The sequence below is a fragment of the Mus caroli genome, unplaced genomic scaffold (assembly GCF_978045245.1).
Source record: "Mus caroli unplaced genomic scaffold, Mus_caroli_1 scaffold_8, whole genome shotgun sequence".
NCBI classification, from domain to species: domain Eukaryota; kingdom Metazoa; phylum Chordata; class Mammalia; order Rodentia; family Muridae; genus Mus; species Mus caroli.
In genome coordinates this window covers 101068229-101087914 of record NW_028227263.1, presented here as the reverse complement: position 1 = coordinate 101087914, position 19686 = coordinate 101068229, and the positions used below count along the sequence as shown (strand labels likewise).

At 51.5% G+C, this 19686-nt stretch overlaps 1 protein-coding gene across 2 annotated transcripts in view; it reads right to left on the bottom strand.

The window, feature by feature from the left end:
- The window catches only part of Abcc8 (ATP binding cassette subfamily C member 8), a 74963-nt gene extending 55777 nt beyond the window's left edge, over window positions 1–19186 (bottom strand). For both annotated transcript variants that reach the window (XM_021166984.2, XM_021166986.3), the window contains exons 1-6: window positions 18992–19186; window positions 17606–17747; window positions 14438–14559; window positions 8831–8997; window positions 5801–6043; window positions 4836–5024 (exon numbers count right to left, since the gene is read on the bottom strand). In XM_021166984.2, the coding sequence (XP_021022643.1) occupies window positions 4836–5024; window positions 5801–6043; window positions 8831–8997; window positions 14438–14559; window positions 17606–17747; window positions 18992–19139 (1011 nt within the window). In that variant the 5' untranslated portion in view covers window positions 19140–19186. The remainder of the gene's footprint in view (window positions 1–4835; window positions 5025–5800; window positions 6044–8830; window positions 8998–14437; window positions 14560–17605; window positions 17748–18991) is intronic.
- Window positions 19187–19686: the final 500 nt, after the last annotated feature.

Sequence of the window (19686 nt, the reverse complement as noted above, 5' to 3'; positions counted from 1 at the left end):
CATGTTAGAGATGAGCTGTACCTGAGTTTAACACCAGACTCATCACCTATCAGCCATGATGTCTCTAAAGGAGCCCCTCACCCTCTTTGAGTCTCACTTTCCTTCCCTGTAAGACACTGGTTAAAGGATTCTACTGCAGAATCTATGGAACCATGCGCCAATGGCTTCCCAGAGCATTAGAAGTCCGTGTGTGATAACTGCTGCACTCAATGCTGGCGACTGATCGCAAGGCCTGTGCACGCCAGCCAAATACTCTGCCCCGACTGGCCTGGAACTTGTGGTGATCCTCCTGCTTCTGATTCCTGAGTGCATGTGGGAACAGTTCTTCACAGAAGTATCATTTCCCATAGTGGTGTGTGTGTGTGTGTGTGTGTGTGTGTGTGTGTGTGTGTGTGTGTGTGGTGTGTAGTGTGTAGTGTGTAGTATGTGTGGAATGTGTGTGATGTATAGTGTGTCTGTAGTGTGTGTGATGTGTGTGGTGTATGTGTCTAGTGTGGTATATATGTGTAGAGAGTGTGTGTGTGTGTGTGTGTGTGTGGTGTGTGTAGTGTGTGCGCAGTGGTTGTATGAGTGTATGTGCACGTGTGTATGGTGCTGTGGCTCAAGTCCCGAGTTTCATGTATGCCACGTGTATACTCTGCCACTGGGCTACAGCCCACTCCACCTGGGAGGCTCTCATGGTGGCAACAGAGACAAGGGGATGTCTAACACAACCAGAGAGGGCTTCCTGAAGGAGGAGACACAAAGCTGAAGCATGAAAGCAGCAGCCACTTCAGGCACTTTGTGAACACTGTCACAAAGAGGACACTGGCATACTGACATTCCAACACCACAGAAACAGCAAGACATTAATGATCATCAAGCCACCCGGAGTGAGAGCCACAAATAACCCAGCGAGGAGGGAGGGGGAGAGAGGAAGAATAGCAATAAGAATAGGAGCTGGGGTGGGGAGGACAGGGGGGGAGAGAGGGAGAGAGGGAGAGGGAGAGGGAGAGAGAGAGATCATACAGAGAACCATCACTCATTTTGCACAGTTTGTTCGGAAACGCACACACAAGCCTGCATGCTCTTTCCACTGTCGCCAGAAGCGTTGAAGCTCTGGCCTTGGAGCCGACCTGGGCTTGTCTTTTTTTGGCTCAGCTGATAGCCCAGAGTGGCACTGGCAGGTTTCAGATACCAGCCATTCCTTATGAATCCAATTCAGTTGCCCTCCAGCCAGATCAGTGGCATCCCTGGCAGGTGACAGATTGGAGAGGGGGTTGGGCGAGAGAGTGGGGCTGGAAAGAACTAGATCCTGGATAGAGCCCAGATTTCACAGGGAAGAGAGACAGTGGGGACAGGAGCTTCAGAGCATGGCAAATCAAGACCGCCCATCCTTTAGGGTGCCAAAGGAGCTGTCTCTGTTCCTTGCCAATTGTGTGTCCTAGAAGGGAAGAGAGGACAGGACAGCTGCTGATGGCATCAACAGCGGGTGAAGCAGGCTGGACATGGGCTGGGCTTCCTCGTGCCAGGCTCTAAAACCTGCAGCCTGGAGCTGGCCAGTGTCCTCCTTGCCCTATCCCCAGTGACCCACCCTGATAACACTGGCTCTTGGCTAGAACTGGGAGGCAAAGGAAGGGACAACGTGACTGCACTGAGCAACCTCTCCCCACAGTTATGGGCTCCGATGCCCAAGAGAATTAAACTGCAGGAGGGAGCCTTGGGCTGGAAAGTCAGAGAGAGTCCAAGGGACTGTGTTTACTCTCAACTCTCGTCTCTATGTCGGAAATTTGCTGATTGTATTTGGGCTGCAGGGAACAACTATTAAATCTGATAATGCCTGCTGCCACTGAGGCAGAGCCATCTGTCCCACAGATGTGTGTGCTGATGAGAGCATTCCAACAAGAAGGTGATAAACCATAGCCAGCGCCAGGTAGGCACCAAGGGCTGAGCCAGGGTGGAGAGGCTCAGGCGAAGGAACCTTCCTGGAGCTGCCCTCACCATCTCTGGGGGTGTTCTCTCCCTAGGAGACTTTCACAAGGGTTTGGGGAAATAGAGGAAGAAGATGGCTATCCAAGCTGATGGGAGCTCTGGCCTGTGCTATTTTTCCCTAATGTGCAGAATGGAGAAGGTGGGGAATTTGGACTCAGTCTAGAGTCAGACTAAAACTGGAGATGCCATTGCTGGAGGTAAATAAATAATCTCTCTCTCTCTATCTCTCTCTCTCTCTCTCTCTCTCTGTCTCTCTCTCTCTGTCTCTCTCTGTCTCTCTCTCTCTCTGTTTCTCTTTCTGTCTCTCTGTCTCTGTCTCTCTCTGTCTCTCTCTCTCTCCCCTTCGAGGACCTGGCAAAGGCCAGAGGAGGCCAATGAGATGGCTCAGAGAACACACATGGCAGAAGAGAACTGATTGCCACAAGTTGTCCTCTGACCCCAAGATACATGGTGTGGTACACACGCATGCACACGCGCACACATGTACACACACACACACACACACCACATATACACATACACACATGCATCACATACACATACACAACTCACACACATACCACATACACACACACACATGCACACACACACACACACACACACATACACACACACACACACAGGAAAATATTTATATCCAGAAAAGGCCCTCAAAGGCTTCAAAGACTAAAGGAGTAAACCAACAACTAACCAAGCAAGTGAACAAACCAATCAGTCTCCTCCCATAGTGGGATGTCTCCAGCTGGCTAAGCCAGTGCATCTATCCAGGTCCTATCCCAAAGCCCTTCTCTTAGGGGATGGGGTTGCTAGGTAGCCCAGGCTGGCTATTATACTTGCTGACACTGTCCTGCCTCAGCTTCTGAAATGCTAGGCTTCCGGGCATGCACCACCCCACCTGGCTTTTACAGTCTCTTGTTGTCCTCCTCACAGTCAGATGGAACTAGAGATATTTTATTTAGATTTCTCCATCGTTGGATTTCATGGTCCATGGAGCCAGAGTGATGATTTGGTAGTAGTCATCATTTTAGTGTTGTGGCTTGAGGACTCAGACTATAGAGCAAGAGAGCTGGGCTCAAATTCTGTTAGAAGCTGGCTGGGAGGCCTTGGGAAAGTTATCTAATCTGGCTCAGCATCAAGGTTTTCATTTGTAAATGGAAATAAGAATATCTACAGCATAAAATATATGGGTTGGGAATTAGATCTGAATGTACCCACGGCTTCCCACCCACCCAACTTTCCATCCCAAAGGGTTCCTTTCCAAATTAAACAAGGAAATGAGAAATGGTGCCCATAGCCAGATGTGTGTCCAGTGGTCGATAGATGGGCATTGTTGTAATGATCCTGATCATAAAAATAAGTCTCCATGACCGCACAGCCCTGCCCAGGGCCAGCATACATTGGGATCAATAAACATCTTCTGGGTAAGTCAGACCCACAGACTGGGCCTGTCTGGGATTTCTAACTCAGAAGTGCTCAGCTGGCTAATTATGTCTGGAGAAACTATAGAAACTTCCTGAGGCGGTCAGCGCTCCAGGATGAATGGATATTACATATAGGACTGCCGACTACCGGAGCACTAATTTTATTCTCAGTGTCACTAGGGCCTGTGTGTGGTTGAAAATAATAGAGTTGCCTTGTCACCGGGATTTTACAAGGCAGACTCACTGGGGATTTCTCACTGTGGCCATCTGCACCCGGGTGGCTGCAGAGATCCAGTACCTTCATCCCCAGTGTGGGTGATGCTGATGTTGCCCAAGTAGAGAGCACCACACCTAAAAGAGGCTTCTGACCCTCTTTCCAGATTTACTCTGTGTGTGTGTGTGTGTGTGCGCGCGCGCGCACAAGGGCATGCCTGCCCAGGTGCCCATGGAGTTCTAGGTGGCAATGAGCTACCTAGCAAAAGTGCTGGGAACCAAACTCTGGTCCTCTGCAAGACATCATCATTGTAACACTATCATTGTAACACTATCATTGTGACATCATCATTGTAACACTATCATTGTGACATCATCATTGTAACATTATCATTGTAACACTATCATTGTGACATTATCATTGTAATATTATTGTATCATACACATCACAATAATTTTCTCATATTCATCCCTTTGCCCTCTTCTGTCCTGCTCCCTGCACTTGTGGGTCCCCTATGCCTCTTCATAGGTTGGTCCCTTCTGTTTTTAATGTGTGTGTGTGTGTAGACAGACAGACAGACAGATAATTTCTGACTCTTTTGTCCAAAGCTGTGACATCTTCTGAGTTGAAAAGACCACTGAGCATCATCTAGCCTAGTGGCTTTGAGTATCTTGGAGCTGTGGGGAGCTTTTGTAATAGGCTAGGTATGACAGTGTACACCTTCAATATCAAACGTTAAGATGTGGAGGGAGGCAGGAGGATTAGGGGTTCAAGAGGAGTCTTACTACATAGAGAGTTCAAGATCAGTCTAGGCTAGATAAAAAACGAGGTGGGGAGGGGAAAGAGGGAGGAAAGTCTAATATGCTAGTAGACCTGGGGTAGTGGAATCCTGAGCAGGGAGGTAGGGCTGCCCAAGGGGATCCTGATGGCTCTCCTTTACTAGCAGCTATCCTAGATGCCTCTGCAAAGCACTGAGATCTAGGGTCCCCAAACTGAAGGCAGCGGGCTGACAGTCAGGCACCAAGAATCTCTCGGGGGCCCAAGCTCTCCTCTCAGCATTTCAGTCGACAGGATACAGAACCTCTTCCAGATCTGGATGCCGCTAAAGAGACTCCCACCTAGTCAGCCATTGAAAACATGGCCTCTCAAACTCATACACACACATACACAAGAGAATTGTGGGGTGAACCTTCTAGGGGCTGCCTCGCTCTGCCCCAAGTGTGACTCACCTTGGGCTGGAAGACATGGTTCTCCTTCCCGAGGTGGTCCACGATCCCAAAGATGCAGAGCGGTCCAGCAAAGCCCAACAGGTCAGCCAGGATACGGAATGTGCTGCTGAGGACCAGGCGTCTCCCAAAGGCATGGCAGAGAGCCCTCCAGATGGCCCGGGCGCCCTGCTGGCTCTGCGTGTCTTTCCGCTGCCAAGAGATTCCCACAGACAGGTCAGAGTGGCCGAGGGCTCAGCCACAGAGAGCCCCTCCTTCCAGGTCACCCCTGGATCCTGCTGCCCAGGGAAACCCTGTGGCCATGCTGTCTGTGGACAGGTGAACTTCAGTAGGAAACTACAGTATCAAGAGATGTGTGACAGGGCAGATCAAATGGGGAAACTGAGGCCAGAGGCATCATCAAGTCACAGTGCCGGTAGGGGTCACATGATCAGCATAGCGCCATCTTGATGGATTGACGTCTGCCATGCTCACTCATTACCGTCTGTTTCAATGTTTCTTTGAGTGCCAGGCAGACACACTGAAGGAATGCTGGGCAGGGCATGGAATTGCAGGGCCTCAGCTTCCTCCTTACTGGTAAGAGCCGACCCCAGCCTGGACAAATCTACAGAGATGGTGTAAGAACCAAGCCAACACCTTGCACTCCACACTGGGTGGAAACCTCCATCATTACAGCCACTGTACTTCAAAAGGAAGAGTACCGGGGATGGATGGGAGAGTCATGTAGAGCCACATCCCTTACCAAGCCGGAGCTTCCCCATTTTAACAGTGAGCATTTGGGACATGCTAACTTGAACTATAAGGGCCACTCCAACCATGACCTATGAGCATTTGGCCCTAGACTTCTGTACAACTGAGGGTGAGCCTTTTTCCTTCCTGGGTCTCCGGGGTTTGTCCTTCTACCCTCTGAAATCCTCATCTGTGACTGCATGGAAAGGCAGGTGGTGGGTGTGTCTGGACTCACTGACCGCCTGGGCATCGAAGGCCGCGCAGAGTCGCTGATAGTTGGTGAGGGCTCTCATGGCTATGGGCAGCTTCCCGATGGCCCGCAGGTCGATGGGCTTCCTGTGGGCAGTCTTGATGAAGGCATTCATCCACCAGTAGGTCCCCTTTGATAGCAGGTTCACGAAGGGCTGCAGAAAGCGCACCCCCAGGTCCTGCAGGTCCTCGGGAGGCTTCACTTCCCTTGGCGTCTTGAAGAAGATGTATCTCTGTGGGCACACAGGCGTGGTGCAGAGCTAGAGGCTGGGCAAGTCCACTATCACCCAGCAAAGGTCTAGGTGTGATGGTCTGCACTTGACCACCAAGAAATGTGCCCATCTATGGCTTGTAACTGCTCCAGAAAAAGGGCCCCCAGGACACCAGTTCCAGGGCTTCCTTGTCTTGTGGCTGGCTGTTCACTGAAGCTGTGTTTAAGCTGAGCTAGGGAAGAACTGGGGTCACCACTGCATGATGGTTAATGTGGCCTGTCAACATCACCTAGGAGACAAGCCTTTGGGCATTTGTCTGTAAGACGCATCCATACTGGGTTAATTAGGGAGGAAAATTTGCCTAAATGTGATGGTTTGTATATGCTTGGCCTGGCTGAGGGTGTGATGATCTCTGCAGGTACCGGGTACTCATTTACAAAATGCCCCCATCCCCAGACACACACATATATATGTGTGTGTGTGTGTGTGTGTGTGTGTGTGTGCTTGTGTGTATGTGTGTGTGTGTGTATGTATATGGAGAGAGACAGAGATAGAGAAAGAGACAGAGACAGAGAAAGAGCGAGACAGAGAAACTCACCGTGGCTCAAAGTATCTCTGGTTGGCCTATATTAACTCACTATGTAGATCTAAAATTCATAGAGATCCACCTGTTTCTGCCTCCTAAGTGCTGGGATTAAAGGTATGAGCAACTAACTATGCCTGGATAACTAAAATATAATTTTCAAATGTTCTGAAGAAGAGGGCAAGAGGCTGAGTGTGGTAGCACGTGCTTTTAACCCTAGCACTCAGAAGGCAGAGGCAAGTGGAACTCTGTGAGTTCAAGGCCAGCTTGGTCTACAAAGTGGGTCTAGGACAATCAAAGCTACACAGAGAAATCCTTTTTCAAAAAACTGGAGAGAGAGAGAGAGAGAGAGAGAGAGAGAGAGAGAGAGAGAGAGAGAGAGAGAGAATATGAGAGATCGAGCTAGGCGCTTGCGTCAGCACATCTCTCGTGACCAGTTGCTTCACACTCCTGCCCGCCAAGCCTTTCCTGCCACTGTGACCTTACCCTTAAACACTGAGCCAAAGGAAACCCTCTCGTCCCTAAGTTGTTTTTACCAGCCACATTGTCAGAGCAAGAGCAAAAGTGACTAAGACCTGCTGAGTTTGCAGAGCCTGAAGTCATGTGGCCCTGGTTCGAATCCTGCCTCAGGTATATGCTAGCAAACCTCATGTAACGTGTTATTAACGGGAGTGATGCGCACATCCCAGGGTTGCTGTGAAGGATCAGTTGTGGGAGGGAAGGTAAGGAAGTTATCGCTCTCAGGGACCACTAACTGAAAGCAGAAAAGTCTGACAGGCACATTCAAGAGCCACCTACAGCCAGCCGAAGGCCCTAACAAGCAAGAGTCACCACCCTGTGTGAGGGCTGGAGAGCAGGCAAAGCACTGTCTCTCTCAGTGCGGGTCACTCACAGCCTTCTGCCGGCAGCCTATAACACTGGTTTCACTTTAAAATGCAAGCACATGCCCTTTGCTTAAGCAACTCCCTTCCTGGGCATCTCTCCCACAGAACAGTGTGGCAATACACAGAGAGGTTAGCATGTTCCATATACCGCTGCATGAAGTCAAGAACATGGCAGTGAAGTGAATGTCTACCCATAGAACAATGGCTGCACCAATCACAGCTCATCTGCGTGGTGGAATACTATACAGCCACAAAAAGACTGGACTGTCAGCTCGGGCAGCTTGGAGGGAGGCCTAAGAAATGCTAGCCGAGACGGCCATGACTCAGAGCATGGTATATAATATGATCTATTACCATAAAACAAATATTGAAGGGAAAAGCATTTTTTACTTATGTGGGTTGAGGGAAAATGATGTCATATTAGTAAAAATAATATGGGAAGTGCATAGGCTGTTAGTTTGAGTTACCCGGGACAGCAGGGTTAGGCAAAGGTACTTAGTCTAAGGTGGAGAAGAGAGAGGGAAGGAGGATAAAGGATGATAAAGCAAAAGAAACAGCCAAGCACTCAGGAGATGTGGTGATTTGAATATGCTTGGCCCAGGGAGTGGCACCATTAGGAGGTGTGGCCTTATTGGAGGAAGCGTGTCCCTGGGGGGTGGGCTTTGAGAACTTCCTCCTAGCTGCCTGAGGATCCAGTTTTCTCCTGTTTGTCTTTGGAACAAGATATAAAACTCTTGGCTCCTCCAGCACCATGCCTACCTGGATGCTGCCATGTTTCCCTCCATGATGATAATGGACTGAACCTCAGAACCTGTAAGCCAGCCCCAATTAAATGTTGTCCTTTATAAGTCTAGCCTTGGTCATGTATCTGTTCACAGCAGTAAAATTATAACTAAGACAGCAGGCTAAGGCAGGAGGGTAGAAAATTTGATAGCAACTTGGGCGACATACCTTGTCTCAAAAACAGACAAACAAACAAACAAACAGAAAAACCAAAAACCAACCACCCAAAACAGAACACGAGAGGCACTTGAACTGTGGCCTCTGCTTGCTCATGAGTGCACCACCGAGCCCCCACCCCCACCCCCCGCCCAGCAAAAGAAGCAGAGAGGAGCAGACGATTCCTCTTCTCTGCGAGAGTCAACCTTTCCTCACGCTTCCCTCTCCCTCTGGGTACCTGGGGTGAAGGGCTCCCCAAAAACCTACCTATGGCCTCAGTGACCTGCCTTGGGCAGGCAATACAGCGAGGTCTCATGAGCTCTGCTGAGTGGTGGCAGTGCCCAGGTGCAGGAGCCAGAGTGGTCCCTGGGTCAGCGCCACTCTGCCCACTTCCCCGCTTACCCGCACCCGGATGACATTGATCTCCACAAGCAGCAGCATCCCGTAGAGGATCACCAGAAGCCCCGTGAGGCAGAAGCGCAGCTGAGAGAAGCCGATGGCATGGTCATAGAACTTGACGAACTTGATGGTCTTAGTGATGAAGGCCAAGGTCCAGTAGATAAGCAGAGCTGTGGAGGAGAGAGGGGAGGAGAGGATGCCGATCACACAGGTGTGCACCTCTACAGGCATGCAAGCATGTGGGAGAAGAGGGCACGCGTGTTCAGGAGGCACGGGGGAGGGGGTGTGCATGTGTGACTATCATATCGTTCCCTTGATCAACCATTGATGAGCTGACCACTGTGTCACACAGTCTCACGTGTGTCTGAGAATCACCTTGAACTTCTGGCCTGGTTCTAGTTGTCTGGCCTCCACCTTCCAAGTGCTGGGATTACAAGTGTGAGCCACCACATTTGGCTCCAGGGTCCCTTTGAGATGCGGACCGGGCATCATAACACTCACAGCAGATGTGCTAAGAAAGTTTGATGGCACTGCAAGTCCAAGTCAGGAAGTTATCAATGGTGGTGGTGCAATGTCCCCTTGAATTCAGCTAAGCTACGGGCCCTGTGCCAGGCGAGCACTCTAAGGTGTTTTCTCATTCATTCCTTACCACAGCCTTGAGGAGGGAAGAGGCTTGTCACCTCCCTTTCAACAACTCAAGGGGACTAAGGCCCCTTGCTGAAGGTTGGGTAACCCATGCAAGGCTATGGTGGCTGTGATGGTTTATATATGCTTGGCCCAGGGAGTGACACTATTAGGAGATGTGGCCTTGTTGGAGTAGGTGCATCACTGTGGGTGTGGGCTTAAGACCCTCACCCTAGCTGCCCGGAAGCCAGTATTCTGCTAGCAGCCTTCAGATGAAGATGTAGAACTCTCAGCTCCTCCTGTACCATGCCTGCCTGGATGCTGCCATGATGATAATGCACTGAATCTCTGAACCTGTAAGCCAGCCCCAATTAAATGTTGACATGTATAACACTTGCCTTGGCCATGGTGTCTGTTCACAGAAGTAAAACCCTAACTAAGACAGTGACATTAAGCTGCAGAGCTGGGCTAGCCAGTCTGTGGTGACTTCAAGTGGAATTCCCAACCCTAAATTCTCAGTAAGATGGGGACATTTTAGTGATCATTCAATCCGTCCTGTTTGTTTTGGATAAGAACACGAAGACCCCGAGAGATGAATTAGGCATGTTCACTGACAACGCGTGATGGCCAGAAGGTGACCCCAAGTCCCTTTCCTCACAGCCCAGTGGCCACAGCATCCCATCTTGGAAGCCTGCGGCTATGGAAGACACAGTGACTTCCTGCTCCATGGGGCAGTACAGTACAGTGATTGGCGATAGAGCCCTGCAGCCAGGCTCACTGGATTTACACACAATGGTTGGATGGCCTTGGATAAGCCATGTAGCATCAAGTGCGTCCAATCTGTGGCCCAGGGAAGCTATGAACACGGCTGAACACTAAACCGTAAACTTAAAACACTATCGATTTTGGTGTTTGTAGGCAGTGCAGAGTCCTCAAGTGTAGATTTTGTACCTGACGAGATCACATTGTAATGTCAAAAGGTCAAACACACGTGGCACTGTAACCCACTTAGATGTGAAGGTCCTCATCCATCACTGGGGACAGTGACAGCATGGTCCAAAGAAGCAATGTGTGGAAAGCATTTAGCACAGGGAGCCTGGCGTGCAGCATGGCTGCTCTTTGGGTATTAGCTGCTGATGCTTTTATGAAGGCTGGATTTCAGATTTGGGGCACTAGGCTTCAGAAGTCCCGGGTGGATTCTGTCCTAAATTCTCACCCCTCCCCCTCAACTGCTAACTTGTCACTATCAGCTTGTGAGAGCAAACCCCAGCACAGCTAGCTGAGTGGCCCTGGCAGGGGTGTTGATGCTGGCCAGCTCCAGCATCCCTTGTCTCTGGAGTACTGCACATATTCAGTGAGGCCAGCTTCAGCCACACACCCCCAAGGTGGGCTACACGGAGTAAATGAGATTTGTGCTCTGATCTCCACCTGAGTCATCAGGCCATCGTTTGAGAAAAAAGATGAGATCTGTTTGGCCTGGCTGTGGGCTGAGAAGCAGGTCAAGACACCAGGCCTCACCATGTGGCCAGGATTGAGGGTGGGCAAGAGGAGAGAGGACAAGGGCTCCCGCTCAGGACTGCGGTGATGGCCCCTCCCTTGTGCTGGTCTCCAGGTCACAGGGATCCATAGGATGAGTATCTTTTGCCCAGACAGAGACGGTCACCTCCTGGGGCAGAGAGTTGGTCTTGTCTCTGTGTCTGGATTCTATAGCAAGTCTGTGACTTAGGCAAGGAGAACTTAGTGTTCCTACCCAGATGAGAAACTAAGGCCCAAAGAGCCCAAGTGTCTTCTGCAAGGCACAGAGGAAGTTGGTGGGGGAGCCAGGATGAGGTCCAGAAGGTCCCCTCCCACAGTGCCAGGCCCCAACATGTCTCTGGTACAGCAGCTTCCGTTGGGCTGAGAGAAGCCGGAGCCAGGCAGTAGGTGTGAGTGGGGATATGCAGAGTTCTAGGCTCTAGACCCCTTGACACTTCTCTCCATTTGTCTCCCACTCCCAGGTCCTGCACATTACACCTGCACATCTGGATCCCACCCCCGCTCCATGGCCTACCACATCTGGGCCACCCTCATGCCCTCCCTTGACTACCTCAGGAACTTTGTCACTGGCTGTCACTTCCCCTTGCCCTCCCTCTATGACCTTCATAGCATCATGTTCAAGAGCTCTAGTTGCACCCGCGGTCACAACCGTCATTCACAGTACTCAAGGACAGGCCTGTGGTCCATCTCTGTCATCCTAGCATTTGGCAGTGGGAAAGAAGAGGATCAGGAGTTCAAAGTCGTCCTTGGCTACATAGTGAGTTTGAAGCTAACCTGGTCAACATGAGATCCTGCCTCAAAAAAACCAAGCAACCAATCAACAATAACAACAAAGAAATCAAAGCAAAGAAACCTCCACAATAATAATAATAATAATAATAATAATAATAATAATAATAATAATAAATAGTGATAGAAATCCAAATGTCCACCAATAGACGAATGGATAGCAAAATATGTCCTAGCCAGATAGTGGAAAGAAACTTTGATACATGCTACAACATGGACCACTTAGAATAATTATTCTAAGTAAAGTAACTAAATTACAAAAGGATTAAAAAGTCCTTAATGAAGTTCTATAAAGACAGAGAGTGGAATGCTAGGCCCGCGGGCTAGGGAAGGGAGAAGGAGGCCTTAGTGTCTATTTAATGAGTTTAGAGCCTTGGTTTGGGAAGGCGGAAGGTCCTGGGGACAGACAGTGGTGATGTCTGCATAGCGTGTAAATGTCCTCAATATCACAGGACCGCACACATGATGGCTGACACGGCCGATACCATGTTATAGACATATGAACACACACATGAAACCCCAAAAGAGGCAAGAGAACCTCAAATTTGAGATCAACCAGGGCTACACTGGGAGGTCTTATTACAAAAATAGGAAGAAATGAACAAGCGACAACCATAACAACAACAACAACAACCAAAAGGCAATCAGCTGCCCATCGCTGCTGGGGTACCCTGTGCTGTGCTGTGCTGGTAGAGGACCAGCACCCTGTGCTGTGTGGCCTTCTGTCTGACAATTCCAGCTCCTTCCTGCTGCCCTGCCTCCAGCTGTTCTTTCTCTTTCCGCTCTGGGCCTTTGCACGCACTCTCAGCTCTCCCTGAAGCCCACCTGCCTCTCCTTTCTCTCTCCTGCTGCTCCTCAGCGCATACCTTTCTTCAGGGTCCTCTGGGGCCCCAGGATATCATTTCATGAGCTAGTTTAAGTTGTGGGACTCCAGGCCTGGGACCAGAGGCGGGCCTCCAAATCGGGCGGCTTTTCCACGGACTGCCCTCTATCCCTGTAGCTTAGCACCTCCCCACTCCCTCTTTTGCCTGATCAAGAATTTCTAGACCTATGGAGCTTTTTCTAGGGCAAAACTCCAACCAGGGGGGCCGAGGAAAGGGAAGACATCACTGATTTCTTGGAAGGCACGGAACCATCCATGGTGCTGATTTGTGCCTGGAAGATGGAATCCCGAGTGCTTGTGGGAAAATTGGAAAATTTCAGGTGCCGGTAGTGTTTGTAAGACTCAGCTTAGCCAGGCCCTGCTAGGTCAGGTGGGGGAGGGTCCTCTTGGGGACTGCTGTCTGAAGCTTGGAGCTTCATCTGTTCTTCTGGCTGCTACTCCAGACATACCCATTCATTCACATGGGGCCCTGGGGCAGGGGCATGGCTGGAGAGTCCCAATGGAACATTGCACCGACCATAGGAAAGTAGACCAGTGACTAGACAGTAGGAAAATGTCATCTGTGCCCCAAGGCGAGGCAGCCATACCACTTCAGCACAGAGAACTCCAGATTCTAGTGTCTTTTATTACATGCTATGACCCATGAATGCCAGTGGCTTGCTGACACAGGATCAGAGGCAACTGCAAACTACTGTAGGCTATGCAGTAGCAGATCTACAGACTTACTGCTTGGTGGCAGGAACACAGCTTGAGGATCCTTTGAAGCAGCTAGAAGCCTGCTCACGTGCCTCAGTTTGGTGATGCATCTGGGTACAAGAATAGACTAGACCAAGTCTCCCACCCGTGAAGGCAGACTTCCTGCTCCGTAGAAGGACAATAATGGGACCCACCTCACAGGGCTGTGGCAAGGATTGAGTTAATATGAGCCTGGTGTGTAGGAAATGCTCAATGAGTGTTTGCTGGTGTTGTTTTAAACCTTTGTATGTCATATCTGTATGCCACACAGGGGAGCCACGGCTCCAACAGAGCTACTGTGGGTATTAGTGAGAGGAGCCATGTAGGGAGGGTGTGGAGCACAGAGCCCAGCCCACGGTACACAGTCCATAAAGGGCAGGCAGCATGGCTGCTATTTCTGCCTGGCACCCCTACCACTCACGTCAGAAGCTGCAAGCTGAGTGTCTAAGTCGGCCAGCCTTAGGTTTTGGTCCTGGGCCTTTCTCTTCTCCCCCATGAGACTTCATCCGGGCATCAGACACCACCCACATCAGCTGAACGCATCTCCTGCCCCACCCTCCCCCAAACACCCAATTCATTTACCTTACTGTCTCCTTGACCCTGGGAGTTGACCATTTTGGTGATGTTTCAAATCAAATATGCCTGAAGCCCTGATCCACATCTTGTCCTTAACTCCTACCCTGAGGCCATCTTAGTGACCAGGGACACTTTTCACAGAGTGGTCAGACTCCACATTTCCACAGGTGGCCCTGCTCACTGGGCTTGGTTGTGTTGGTCTCACAGTCAGAGGACCTCCGCTGGCTGGCTCTGCACAGATAACCACACCCACCATCGTCCTCCCTGAGCCCAGCTTGCTTTCCTCCCCAGCATTCTCAGCACCTGCTCCTTGGTTCATCTTTGCCCATCTGTCTCCTCCTCCAGACAACAAGTTCCACAGAGGCAGAGACCTTCTCTTCATCCCTGGTTCCTAGCCTGGATTGGTTGCCTGGAGAAAGTTCTCGGTAAATGTTAGCTGGAGAAGGGAAGGCTTCCCGCGTCCTTACCAATCAGCAGCTTGGGGAAGTTAGAGGTCTCAATGTTGTGATAGTAGACCACAGAGGTGATGGCAGCCATGAAAGCCATCCCAGCTGGCATGTACAAATGGAGGTGGCGGGATTCTGTCACCCTGTGGTGGGAGAAGAAAGAGGGGAAATGAGAGGGGGGATGTGGGTGTGGCCAGCACACAGTAGGGCAGCACAGGTCTTGTGCTTACTGTCCAACACACAGTAGTGTCTTGGATAACCACGGCATCCCTTCATAGGCTGGTGATTCTTCCCAGCCTGTATCTCAAACATTCCGTGCATCCCAATTTGCTTAGTACCAGCCCCATTTAATGGGAGCGGCACAGGTCAGCACGGGCAGTGTCTGTGGGCACTGTACTAATGATGCCGATGGCAGTCCAGGTTTGCTGAGTATCAGCCATGTGCCAAGCATGATTCTAGGTATCTTGTGAGTGGTAAATTGTTTAATTAAGCCCCATAAAGTGAGCACCCAGTCATGCTATTCTATAATCAAGGCAATTAAGGTCCAGATTGGCTAAGCAACATGTCCAAGACCAGCCTTTGTTCTTCTCAGGGCTGAGAGAGACCTCTGTGCTAGCTGGATGGGGTACAGAGACAATCCACACTTGGGGCCAGTTCTACTCTTAGACCTCAGCGTCCACCAAGAAATGCAAGAGATTGCCTTAGCTTTCTTGATCACACCCATCCTACAGACAGCAAAACACAGACCAGCCCAGTCCAACACTAAAGGGCCAGGCAACAGGGCAGCCACCAACCTCTCTAGCACTACCCAGCCTGTTCTTTCTGTACCAGCAATGTTGGAAACCCTCTCCATCCCCAGAGGGCCTGTTTTAGCCTCCTGCCTCAGTAATGTCCTTGCTACATTATAAAGCTATACTGCTATGCTATGCTATGCTATGCTATGCTATGCTATGCTATGCTATGCTATGCTATACTGCTGGACCCATCAGGCCAAGAACCCTTGCCCTGGAGAAGCTAAGCATAGGCAAAGACCAGAGCTTCTCTCTGACTCAAGAGCCCACGACAGGGCTACTCCAGATGGACTAAAGGCTAAGAGAAAGCAAAGGAGTGGGGTACCAACCAGGGAAGAGGTGGAACCAGGCTGGGCTTTGAAGAATAAGTATTTGTTTAGCAGAGTTGTCATGCCACATGGAGAAGCGCACCATGCCACAGGCCAATGTGAAAATGGGGAGCCACAGGTCAGATCTATGACATCACAGATCACCCCCCTTTCATGTCTCTTCCTCAGTCCTGTTGACTCAGGGGTGTTGGCCTGAAGACCAGGAGCCCAGCATCCAGCTGCAGATGAGCATCCTGCCTTGGAGGAGACACACTGAGCAGGCCTGGGGTACAGGCACAGCCACACAATGTCGGGGGTGGGAATAGTAGCAAAAGTGGCTGTCTGGGCTGTTTCCTGCCAGTCCCCATGTCGTGTGCATAGATCCTCTGCCCCAGACTCTACGGCTGGGCTCTGGACCTTGTGTGTTTCCTCATTTTGCCTTCCTCAAAAAGGTAGAAAAGACACAGCACAGAAAGGCTGAGTAACATACAGGACCCACAGTTGGCACTGAGCAGAAGGGTCAGCAGAAAGCCCGGGGCTCCCTCCTCTCCAGTGGGGGCATTTTCCTGTCACCCAGCCAATTATAACCTAGAGGTATTACTGATGGCCCGGGGGCTCACAACCCCCTCTCCTCAGTACATAGTGCCACTTTGGCAGGGTCCTGGGTGGGAGTGGGGGAGTACAGACTTGTCACTCGCTACTTAAGTATCAGTATCCTTTCTGGTATTCTTGTTGGTCTGGGAGGCTTTGATCAGCAGTAGGGCCTGGTGCCTTGTCCAGGAGAGACATGCAATTAGTATTGACGCCTGGATACTGGGGCAGTGGCAGGGTTGAGCACAGTCTAATAGAAGCTCAGAGAAGCTGACCTCAGATGCTCCAGGCAATGTCCGCCAACAGCTGTGACATCAACTGACACAGTCCCTGAGGCTCACTGACTCCTCCATTCCGTTCCATATCCCCTTCTGTCTGTCTCTCAGGACACACTTCATCTCCCACCATAGTCATCCCCCATCCACCCCCTGACTCTGCCTGCCACCCTCTGGCCTGTCCAGCACACACTTAGCCTTCTGTCAAGGAGTGCTGTGCCGAAGGCATCTATCTCTCTTGGTCTCAAAGCTGCAAGTTAAATTCAACTCAGGCAGGCTGAAGTCCCCCTCTTAGCTCCAGATCTGATGCTCAGCCACAGAGCCATGGCTTCCTTCCATGTGTCTACTGCTTCCGCCTTCTCCGTTCCTCTATCCCCCATGGTCTAGCCTCATTCCCAGGATCATCTCTGCAGACCTAGCTTTCCCCTAGGCCTCAAATCATGATAGCCTAAATCACGCTTGTCACCTCTGCTACAGCCCAGGCACGCCTGTTCCTCATCCTTCTCCGTCCAGTGCCGTAGTCTCTCCCCCTGCCCCACCCCACAGCAGAACACTTGTCATCCATCCAGGCTCAGCTCCAAAGCCCCCTCCACCATGGAACCTATCTGACACTGCCTTCTGATCTGTTCCTCCCAGATCATGTCTGTGTGGTAGGATTTGATTTATCGTCCTAGGAGTCAATGTTTGCAGAGCTTTTTGTGGGCTGTGCACTGTGAATGCAAAGAGGACGGGCATCCCAGATCTCACATTCTGACAGCTTTGCGAATGGAAACTTGGACACACATTCCGGTCTGTAGGAGAGGTGAGGGAAGGGGTGAATGTGAGGACAAGAGTGGGGCTAGAGGCAGGTGGGGCTGTATCAGGATAAAGATGAGGGCCCAGAGATCCTTGTATCTTGTAAATGAATGGGAACCAAGGAGGGGCCTTCAGTAAGAACAAGTGACAGGATTTAATGTCCCCTCACGCACTTGAGTCACTTTCAGAGAGACCGGGTATTGCCCACAGCAGCTGGGACACTCTGACAAGGCTCTCCAATGGTCTCACGGGGAACTGGTACAGAAATCTGCATCCTCTTTATTCTCCAGACTGATGGTGGGCCCTGCATCTCATATGTGCCTAAGGCCTGGTCCAGTTCACACCAGGTACTGGTTTACAGAAGGCAGGTGAGCAGGCACAGGGAGGGTCTCCTGCAGCTTCCCCACATGTCCCCTGGAGCTCACTTACCCGTCAGACAGGACGCCCTCAGCAATCTCACACACCAGGACAAAGAGCAGCATGAAGGTAAGGATCCAGCGCAGGTTGTGGCCGGGGAAATGGAGCCAGGTGCTGTGGTGAATGTGCACCTTGGAGCTCTGGCTGCCCCATCCTGTGGGGAGAAAAGGCAGGACGCCCACCTGGAGGCCCGGCATGGCCATAAGGAGACCATGCAAATCCTCCTTCCCCAGGGCTGAGGATATGAACTGGATATCCAGGCACAATGCCTGAGCCTGCAGGCTGGTCCTAAGCAGGGACCACCACACTGATCTCTTGTGTGACTGTCTACCCATTCTGTTTCGTTTCTGCTAGACACATGGGCATGCATTGCATGTTTCCTTGCTAGTTCCGGCTCATCATTTACCTCTGTCAGTAACTAGCAGCTTCCTTCTGCAGCAGCTCTTTTTTTTTTTTTTTGAGACGGGGTCTTATGTTGCCCACATGAGCCTTGAACTTCCTATGTAACTGAAGATGACCTTAAACTCCTGCCCCCACCTCCCAAGAACCGGGATTTCCAGGATAGCTCGGCTCAGCAACTTTTTACTAATTTACTTCAATGGCCACCTCGGCCTTCTTTCCTAAAGAGTTTTAAAGATTTGCTATTTCTCTTAATTAATGTAAATGAACAGCCAGAACTCTTTGAACAGAGCTGATTGGCCTGAGAGATTCAGGATGTGGAGAGGAGGGGACCAGACTGGGCGCCCAACTTTATAGACCACTTTCAGGCAAGCGAGCGGAGCCGTGAGTCGAAGGGGTTCCTAAATCTGATCTGAGTTGACTCACACTGTCCTGAAGAAGTTACAAGAGAAGAACTCGTGCCTTGTGGGGTGGCGGGGTACCGGCACCCAAACTCTATCTCCTTGCAACATGGAACGGACCCCGGACCTGGGAAAGGCTCTGCCCAAAGTCGGGAAGTTGGGCCGCCGGAACAACTCGCTGACCTCCACCACCAACCTCCCTGGCTGGAGCCTGCGCTCCCTCCCGAGTCCAGTTGCAGCGGTGACAGCACCGCGGCCCGGGGAAAGGATGGCCTGGCTCCCGCCGCAGCGCCACTCCGGGTGAGGCCGATTCCCTGGCGTGCAGAGCCCCATCCCGAGTCAGGCTCTGCGGTAGCAAAACTTGGGGATCCCTAAGGTCGCCAGCGCCCATCGTGTCTGGCGCGAGTTCAAGGATAGGGGAGGGTGCGAGGGAGTTAAAAAAAAAAAAAAAAAGAGAGAGAGAGACGCACAGCAGGGGACCCAGGAAGACCGGCAAGCCGGTGGTGCGGGACTGCCGGGGCCGCGCGCCACCCCCACCCTGGCCACTCGTCCTTCCCCCACGCGTCCTCCCGCCCTCCGTCGCGGCGCGCGCGCTCACCGATGAAGAGGATGGGGAAAGTGATGAAGAGCAGGAAGACATGTGGCACCACGTTGAGCGCGTCCACGAAGCAGCCGTTGTTGAGGACACCTTGGTCCACCCGGTAGGCGGCCGAGTGGTTCTCGGTACCGCAGAAGGCCAAGGGCATGGTGGCGCGCGCACGGGCTCGGCTCGGGCTCCGCGCGCCTCCCGCGCCTCTGTTCCTCGCAGCACCCTGGGCTCCCGCAAGGCCCGCCCCGGCCCGCCCCGCCCCCACCTGCCGCTGGGCCCCGCCCTTCCAGCTGCTCTTGTGGGGCGAGGGTGGGGTCTCACCCAATGCGCACGTGCGTTGGGTGCGCAGGCGAGGCGGTGTCTGAGTGGGAGTAGTAACCAAGATGATCCGGGTGAGCCCCGAGTGCGTGGATTTGGGATTCCCGAATGTAGATTCGCTGGAGCTCGGCTCAGCTGGATGTAGATCAGAGGGGTCCCCATGGGAACAGAGTGGCACAAGCCCGCACCCGATTCGGTCCAAAGAAACTAAAGAACTTGAACTTAGGAGGGTGCTTGGGAATTTTTAAAGTGTCTCTGGCGCGGGGTCGCAGAGTGACCTCACAGCCTATCCTGATCTTTCCCCCAAAAGATTCAAGGTGTCCTTGCTAGCCAGTGGGAACCTGGCCTGAATCTAGCTCTCTTCCCTTGTGGTGATTAGAGTTTTT